This window comes from Lycium ferocissimum, chromosome 5, assembly GCF_029784015.1.
Source record: "Lycium ferocissimum isolate CSIRO_LF1 chromosome 5, AGI_CSIRO_Lferr_CH_V1, whole genome shotgun sequence".
Classification (NCBI taxonomy): Eukaryota; Viridiplantae; Streptophyta; class Magnoliopsida; order Solanales; family Solanaceae; genus Lycium; species Lycium ferocissimum.
Genome location: NC_081346.1, coordinates 23,103,893 through 23,113,233, shown reverse-complemented (window position 1 = coordinate 23,113,233; position 9,341 = coordinate 23,103,893). Strand labels below are relative to the sequence as shown.

General features: G+C 38.1%; 1 protein-coding gene across 1 annotated transcript; it reads right to left on the bottom strand.

Moving 5' to 3' along the window:
- Positions 1 to 346: 346 nt before the first annotated feature.
- Positions 347 to 8,375, bottom strand: LOC132056532 (mitogen-activated protein kinase kinase kinase YODA-like). The gene is made up of 12 exons (XM_059448775.1): positions 8,080 to 8,375; positions 6,123 to 6,759; positions 5,192 to 5,923; positions 4,971 to 5,058; positions 4,775 to 4,837; positions 4,393 to 4,553; positions 4,227 to 4,302; positions 3,848 to 3,907; positions 3,645 to 3,752; positions 3,249 to 3,470; positions 1,448 to 1,539; positions 347 to 1,280 (listed from the first exon to the last, which is right to left on the bottom strand). The coding sequence occupies exons 2-12, from the start codon at positions 6,671 to 6,673 to the stop codon at positions 782 to 784; spliced, it is 2,652 nt and encodes an 883-aa protein (XP_059304758.1). The 5' UTR covers positions 6,674 to 6,759; positions 8,080 to 8,375; the 3' UTR covers positions 347 to 781.
- Between the last annotated feature and the right edge of the window lie 966 nt (positions 8,376 to 9,341).

Below are 9,341 nucleotides of genomic sequence, written 5' to 3'. Positions count from 1 at the left end.
ACTCACATCAGCAACCCGCTTCCTTTAATGGTGTATCCATGGCGTTTGATTTTGCTATCGTAATCTAAGTCCCATTAACTGATATAATCTCCAACTCTTGTGCATTCACAAAAAGATGGGCCACGCGTCAAACGTCTTCTGGATTACGACATACTCAAAGTTTGACTCTGTGAGAATCCAGCAACAGCCATAAAGACAAACTACAGAAAATAAATGTGCTGTCATCTTTGATTGTTTAATCAACAGTATCAGCAATATTTTCAGTTACATTGTTCACTGTACAGCAACCCCAAGCCCCCCCCCCCCCCCCAATTCTATTTAATTTCCACGCTTGCTTCTTTTGTTCTCTCTTCTATGGGACAGCATAAATATACAAGTTTGGTACCACAAATGTCATTTTGAAGGATCAGCTGTACATTGAATCACTTGAAGCTAGCTTCCACGTGCAAAACTCTCCTTTCATGGCTCAGGTTTGGTTATCAGATCCGATCTTAGGCACTCCACATTTTACAAACCGCTTCACTGTCCACAGATGCTACAATGAAGGTGGTCAAAAGATTCACTGGGAAGTAAGCTTCATCTTTTTAACACTAGACCCAAGGGAGGGAGGAGGTGATAAGATCAGCTGATTGATATCGACAATTGATAAAGTTCTGCTCAAGATGCTATTTTATTTCCAAGTTTCCCCCTGGTGGATCCTTATTGTGCAAATCAGCTTCCTTCAAAGTTACCAAGATACACTGATAGTAAACAATGAAACTGGAAACTTTCCCGTGAATGTTCACGCTTCACCTGTGCGACCTTCCAAAGGAGGGCAAGGGTTTAGATCTAGTGAAGGAACCAATTTCACATGATCCCTCAAGAGTTGCTGAGACACCCGATTGGCCAGCACTGACTGCCCATCATAAAGCTCTCCTCCTGTGGGCCTCCCGAACTGCTTTCCAGGAGCATCATTTTGAGAGGATGCCAATTCCCGGAAAGCATGAGATCCTGACGGTGGCCCTCGTAAAACATCAGGATCCCAGTAAGAAGGTCCATTCATATAAGGACTCTGTGGAAGTGGTGCTGCCTCCTGTAAGTAAACTGACTGATTAAGGTGATGAAATGGGATAGCACCAGTCCCTCCAGAGAGTGGTGTTGATGAGCCAGACATGGTGATAGGGCTTGATATGGGTGAGGGAGACAGCCTCCCATTTAGGTGTTGAGGTGACCTTGGATGTAAAAGAGGGCTACCAATTGGAGAGACAGGGCATGATATGTTTCTTGTAACGTGGATGTCACTGGAGATCAAAGAAGAATATCAGTGATCATAAAAGATGAGTACTACCTTCATTATTTTCTCTAGTATATTCAGAATTAAAATTTGAATGGCAACTGCTTTCTTTTGAAAGATTCTCAATTAAGAATTAGAGAATACAAGTAATTTAAAATGATCATGAGAAAAGACCTGCAGTGGAAATTAGATTTTGACACTCTGGATGAGTGGATTGCAAGTCTTTCTGATTCTGATGTAGGGATATTCCTTGCCTGTCCAATGCCCTAAGATTCATAAAGAACACACCGATAAGATTAAGCCATGCCAAAGAAGTCCAAGATGGAGATCTATAATGTTTACATCGTAGTGTAAATTTCACTTGGAATTACTATTCTACACATTCAGACATCATGAATTTAATATAGTAGCAATTAATCTTTGCTCTCCCCTTCCTTTAGGGGATGATTTAGAGCCTGTTTGGATGGGCTTAAAAAAAGCAGCTTATAAGCTGTTTTCAGCTTATAAGCTGCTTTAGATAAGCTAAGCCAAACGGGCCCAATTAATTTTTTGGGCTTATTTTAAGCACAAAATGGCTTTAAGCTGGCCAGCCAAACACTCAAAAAAGCTGAAAACAGCTTATAGGCAACTTATAAGCCAATCCAAACGGGCTCTTAGTCCTTTCTCTATTAGACATTCCAACATGGACTAGAGAAGACCGTCTGTTCTGAGGAAGCATGCTCCCTCATACTGGTGCTAGAACAAAGATATTACATCTATTGATACAGCAAACAGTGTGATAGCATTAATATGCATCACCGTTTCAGATATCCAGCGACATGGGAATCCTCCATCTAAATTTCATTTTCTTAAAGATAAAAGCTCCCTCCCTCCAAAGCTGCTGGGTTTGAATGAACCCATAAGTTATACAGTATACACTAGATCCGCCCAGCTTACACTAAAATGAATCAAGAAGCTAAAAGTAACTCAATTTCTCTTTCTTTTTTTTTAAAAAAAATTGTAGAGGTTCACCTATACTTTCTCTTTTTATATTTTTTTTTTTCCCCTTTCCGAAGGGTGAGGCTTTTACTCTGTTATTAATCAAGAAGATAACAAGAACTAAGCTCACCAACCTTACTTGAGGTTGAATACTACAAATGACATGAGGGGCAAGCAAATTGCACCTTCAAGAAAGCAAAGACAAACGAGATTGCAGGATAGAACGCAATGCAACTGGTCAGCAAGTAGAAAGTTTCTCACGGTTCCTTTTTTGCAATGAGCTTGTCTTAGTAATTTCCTTTTGTCACTTTTTAAGTATTTCCGACTGTTAAAAGATTCATATCCAAAAAAAAAAGTCTCACAGTTCACAAAAAAAAGATAATGGAAACTACTAGGTGAAGAAAAATACGCTCCTTATCATAAGGACCCGTCTCTTCCACTAGCCAGGAACTGTTGAGAATAAGCTACAAATTCGAGTACACAGATTATATGGCTACACATCAAACAATATAAAACCTTGGCCATATTTACATACCAGTTAAATTATTTACTTCTCCAGAAGGAAACGACCCGTTTCAATGTTACCTTATTCCCAAAAAAAAAAAAAAAAAAAAAAAAAGGGAAACGACCCGTTTCATAGAACTGAATACATATTCCAGTACATTATTATCGACATATGAGATTGGTACTGTACGAGCTCCAAGAAACTAATCTTAACCAGGAAAGAACCTTAAGAATATATTCCATCAACAGATTTCAAATAAAGAAAGCTTGACTCTTGGATATATGTAACCAATCAGTTAATTTTGCCAAAACTAATTGCTGATCCATAATACACTATATCACTCATCATTTTGTGGATACAGAAGAATAAATATGCCAGTGCACTTTTACCAGTATCATCAGCATAGCCTTCCTGTTTCTGAAGATGAAGAGAAAGGACTAGCAATGTCCTATCAACGGAGAGAAAAGAAGACCAAAATAAAAAGAACTGTACCGGAGATTTTACGCCATTTGATCCTGCACATGGAGGAATATTTGGCTTCTCCAGAGTTGCAGCATTTTTCACAAAAGGATGCTCCAATAGCTGAGCAGCAGTAGGACGATGACGCGGCTCACGCTGCAAGCACTTCCTCACAAAATCTTTTGCTTCATCTGAGAGCTGTTCTGGTATAGCTGGGAGTTCTTTACTATTTCCAATCTTAAACATAGCAGCAACCTTTGGGCCAGAAGACATCAAACACCACATATTATATGTTAAGGGAATGAACTAGCATTGCACAACTTGCAATCTCAAACTAAATTATGGCAAAGCGTTAATCTCCAGAAAATTTCCAGAAGAAAAACAAGGCAGGAAATGCTCAAATAATGTTCTCTCGACCAAGTTACTCACCCCTTCATACTGGCTCCAAGGAGGCTTTGATGTAGCCATTTCTAAGACAGTGCACCCAAGACTCCATATATCAACAGCAAGGTTAGCCCCACTAGAATTCTTTATAACCTGAAACAACAGTAAAGAGGCACTTTGGAGTCAAATTATAAGGAACCAAGGCACATTAAAAGAACTTTAAAATACTTCCCAAATCAAATCCTGACCTCGGGGGCCATCCAGTAAGGGCTTCCCTTGAATGACAATGGACATGATTGCCCTGTAATCTGCAAATTTGTGATTATAAAATTTAAGAAATGAGGCTCCGCCTGAAGAGCACACCCACAGACGGTAAAGTATCCTATACAGGGTAGACAATAACACCAGTGCATTACTTAATGGATTAAAGTCTGTATTTATCAATTACCGCTCCAAAAGCAAGGAAGAAGTTAGATGATTAGAAAAAGATTTATCCATTCCAACAGCAATGTTATTAAGATGGAAGAGCAGATCTGGAAGGGGGGAAAAGGCATATGCTATCTCCAATTGATTATTTCATACAGCAATCGCAATCAGCCAAAAATATAATACCCTTAGAAGTCTTACATGTTTTGCCATTCCAAAGTCTGCTAACTTTATGCGCCCATTTGGATCAACAAGAATATTTGCTCCTTTGATATCTCTACGAAAATGCAGAGTTAGACAATAAGGGTCTTACAGCTAAAAGAATGATACTTTACAAAAAATGACCCAACCAAAAAAACATTATTACCTATGCACTGTGTTTTTAGCATGTAAATATGCAAGGCCAGATAAGATTTGTTGAGTATAACTACGGATCGCTGCCTCTCCAAATGCGCCATATTCTTGTAAAAGCTTATAAATGGACCCACCCGATACATATTCCAAGTAAATATACAGTTTATCGCCAACCTGATTGAGGTAAACAATTCAGAAGAAATGACAACTCATAAACATCAAAAAGTTTAGCAAGCAAACATATATAGCTCTCATATGATAAGGTTTACAATTGTTCCCTGCTTAGATCTTGCGACTAAGATTTGGAGTGTTATGATTTTGAACCAAATTATTTAACAGTAACTAAAATGTCAAGTTCTTAATTGAGAAGGCTGCTAAGTTTGTTTGAAGCTCACCGTTTCTGTCCCGTAGTACTGAACAATGTTTGGATGCCTTAATCGGCTTAACAATGCAATCTCCTGCAAAATACTTGAACATAAGAGCATACTAAAAATGAAAACTTATGAATATATTATGACTCAGGAACCAACAACTCTAAGCAGTCCACAAGCATTAAACCTTCATAGACTGCTCACTATAAGATAAACTTACTTGTGCCAACTGCTTTGCACTTTCCTTTGACTTTGCATCGTCTGAAAATAATGTAACCTCCTTCATTGCACACATCTCACCGCTATCACTGCAGATAGACAAGGTCAGGTATTAAACAAATCTTCAGGCTATCAATCTTTGAATTGGACTTGCCAATGGCACGTCATAAGTAACATTTCAGATTTGTATTTACTTCAATAAGCCATGGTCAATGAATGTACCTATTAAAACCAACATAAACGTGTCCAAATGTGCCTCTTCCCAGCAATTTTCCTTTTTTCCAACGAGAGCCAGGGCTAGCAAGGTTCTCGGCTCTACCTGGACTTCGGGGCACCGAGGGAGAAGTTGCAACTGAATTGGAATGTGAAAACGGCGAAGAGTTGGAGATTGTCAAAGGAGGAAGAGGCAACGGGTGACTTTGTGGTCTTCCATCATCAGGCCAACTAGTCTGCAATTCAGAGGCTCCACCTACAGCCCTCGGATGAATTGGTGTGACAGCGCCACTGTGAATTCTCGAGCTAGGTCCCGGACTTGTCATCCTAGGACTAGGAATAGGGGAGTACTCTGGACTTCCTCTACAAGGCTGCCAAAACAGTTGTCCCGACATATCTCCTCCCATTGAATTATGTCCAGAATTCTGACCTGACCCAGGGCTTGAACAATGGCCAGATCCAAGTGAAGGAAGATCTGGATAAGCCCTTCCTGCCCATAAAGTAGAACTAGTAACTTGCTCACTTCCAGCAGATCTCATAGGACTTCTAGAAGGACTTGACATAGAACTATCAGGAGCACTGCAAAAGGTTCCAGGAGGAGGGACCTGTAGGTTGGGCACGTGACTACCTAAAGGTCTTTTAGGAGATACAGAGGAAACATTTCTACTTGGCGAAAGACTAATTGGTCTTGTCGTTTCTTTCGAGCTAATTTGTCCAACTGCAGATTGATCCTTAACAACTCTTCAAAACCAACAAGAAAAAGAATTGTGTCAATCAAGGTAGTATAATTACATATCAACAGCAAGCACCAAATTTTTTAACAAGAAAAACCACAACCCAAAGCAATTAAGGCCCGCCAAAGGAAAAGGAGCTGACTTATGAAAGAAAAGAATCTATAATGACCAAATTTTCTTCTGAATGACCTTCTACGGTTGCTAACCTGGAAGGGCTACCAGCAGCAGTTCTGCTCCCAGTTTCATAATCAGATGCAAGTGGACTACGTTGACGTGAATCAATAGGATCATCACTCTCAATAGAGCACTCGCTTGAAATAGAGGCAAAGACAAGCTCTCCATCTGTATCTGGGTCCAGTCTGCGCCTGATGCATGCAGGCTTGGGGAGAGGCAGAAACAAGGATGGCTTTGAGGCCTTCTCTACTCTGGACTTTGCTGATGCACTGATTGCAGAGTCCGACCTACCTACATTTGCTGGACGCAGACCTGGAAGTGGTAGTGGCTGGGCCAGAGGCCTTTCAGCAAAGCTTTGACTTCTTGATACATGTTTGGAAGGTGATGACGCTCTTGATTGTGCTTGGGACAGAGAACCCTTCTCAGAAGCAATGTCACTGTTATGCCTTCGAGAACCTCCTGATTTACCGGGAGATTTAACTTCAGCTGGACCCTTAAACTTGCGATGCCATGTATCAATAAAACTTTCTTTTGATGCTTTCTTCTTAGCATCTTTTGATGATGACTTCCACCATGAAGGCATATCTCCTTGAGCTAAAAAGCAGCAAAATCGATACAACTTACTACAACATAATTTTCAAATATCCAGCCTTTTATTGGACAATAAACCTGCAAGCAGAAAGAGACAAGCATAATTAAGTTAAGAACTTGAAGAAAATAGACACTTAATCCATTGCGATAATGCATATGTCAATCCCTCCATTTCTGAAGATAAATATTACATAAAAAATATTCCAATACAGGCATGAATTTGATATGCCCCAGATAAACTATCAGCCTCGCAGTCCCCCCACACCCCCCATATGATCAGTGTGGCGGCGGGCATCCTTATACGGAAGAGCGATCTTTCAGGATTGATCATTGTGTGTCACCACGACCGAGGACATACTTACAGTGTTACAGATGAAAGAATTAGTCAACTAAAGCAGTCAGCTTCATGATACAACTATGGTAACCAATACTTAGGTCAACAACAACATACCTAGTGTGATCTCTGTGAGAGGTAGAGAGGCTGTTTCTGAAGACGGTAACCAATACTTACACCAGTTCATCAAAAAAAGAACGTGAGAAGAATCAATTTGAGGCCAAGGGGTTAAGAGTCTGGACAACCACAACTAACATCACACGTTCAAACCTTTTTTCACCTCCTATTGGTCCGCATAAACAGATAGTTTGGTTCCAACAATTTAACTTTCACCTAAGATCATCTATATAATAAAACAGAAATTCCCACTCAGATTCTTTATTTACTTATTTTTGACAGGTACTAAGAAATTTCACAAAAGAATTCCTAGCAAACCAATTAAACACTAATCAGCCATGAACATGAAATAGTACCCATGATCCAATTCAAAGAAATACTCCCTTCTAACATCAATTTTTTTCCCTTTCCTATAAGTCCTTCTGACACCAATCTTGAAAGGGTGGAATCAAAATATATTTTCTTTTACCGCCTCTCAACGTGCTTTTTTTCCCATTTCAAAGACTATTGGGTCTCTTTATATGGGAGAATCCTCAGCTCATCATCCACGCCAAACACAACTGGTGAGAGAAATTATTATGAAATCTCCTATACCCAATCTTTCTTCATAAGTCCCAGCAAAGAATATAACTTTTCATTTCTTGCCATCTCCCCGTGTTTTCATCAAACACCAATAGTTAGATAAAATGTATCTTTTACATAATACTCTTATCACTTAACCATGGTTAATCAACTAGTGTTCCCCATTAGAAATAAATCAACTTGGTTCGGTTAAGTTTTATAGATGATGCTACTGATCAAAACTCAAAATATATAGCCTTTCCAGGCAGATCTAAAACACTAACAATGCACTTAAAACTAGTAAAAAAGCAAGTATTACTTAACATTGTTTAACAGGTTGAAATAAGTTGCTAAAAATAGAAAAGAAAGATCACCAAAAATCTCACCATTAAAGTGCTCGACTATCAAATAATCGAGCACAAACAACTCGCTTGAAATTGAATCCAATTCAAGTAATATTAGCTCAAATGAAACCCTAGAAAAATCTCAACTTCCTTTTCCCCGCTACGAGATTTTGCCGAGAAATAGAGAGAGAAAGAGAAGTTGAAGAATATGAATTGAGAGAAAGTTATTATTATGTTGAAGAGATCGCGTAAGAATGGAGATGGTGTTTAGAGAGAGAGGAATGATGAGAAGAGCTGCTAAGTAAGAGAGAGAAACACCACTGGAGTGGAAAAAGAGGTGTCCCACAGTAAAACAATTTAATATTAAATGACTCATTTCCTTACTATAAAATAAATTACTAGTCTATTGCGTATATTTCCATGTTTTATTGAGAAATTAATTTGCAATGAAATACTTTTTTGTTAGACTAATTTAACACTGGATATGTTGTTGTTGCTTTTTTTGGGCGGAGGGTCGTTCGGAAAAAGCCTCTCTGCCTCAGGTATGAGTAAAGTGTGTGTACATTCTACCCTTCTTAGACCACATTTGTGAAATTACATTGATATTTATTGTTGTTATTGTTGATTAATATGTATAAAAGTATTTTTTGATCAATATATACTAAAACGCTTTTAGTGAACTATTGAAGCTATACAAAAAAAAATTAATCGTTGCTAGTGACAAGACTTACTAAATTTGAGGGTTAGTGAGTAGCATTCAAATTTGATAACTAACCACCGCGCGTATTCCTGAAAAACTAAAGTTGCATTTGGAATATAACAAATTGAATTTTTTTTTTTTTTTGGCTAAAAATATTTTCAAATTTTGAATTATATTTGCATGAAAGTTGTTGCTTCTTTTTTTTTTTAACGAGGAAAAGATTTTTGAATTTTGGAAAAATTGAAAAACAACCTTTTTTTAGAGAAGAAGAATTAAAATACTGGGGAAAAAATGTCACTTTTGTTGCAAAAACTATCGAACAACACATTTTCAAAACTTGAAATTCTTTTTTGCCAAAAATTGTTTCACCTAACTTTTCGTTACAAATGCAACCAGAATGGTAGTAGTATAATGAAAGAATTTAACAATAAATGATAGTAGTAGTAATTATTACTATGAAGCACGGAAATAAATTTTATAATTATGAAATAATTAAAGTTGGGATTCCATTGTGTGTTCCTTCTTTTAATTTCTTTATTGTTTCCGTTATCTAATTCCCATTGTAGCAGTAGTTGCTTTTATGGAGGTGTATGGCTCACGTACA

Bases quoted from the DNA above. Each gene is read 5' to 3' on its own strand.
- LOC132056532 (XM_059448775.1), bottom strand. From the start codon at position 6,673: ATGCCTTCATGGTGGAAGTCATCATCAAAAGATGCTAAGAAGAAAGCA. The intron at 4,303-4,392 runs GTAATAATGTTT...GCATTTTCGTAG, and splicing joins GCTAAAAACACAGTGCATAG to AGATATCAAAGGAGCAAATA. The intron at 1,281-1,447 runs GTCTTTTCTCAT...TTTGATCTCCAG, and splicing joins AAATCTAATTTCCACTGCAG to TGACATCCACGTTACAAGAA.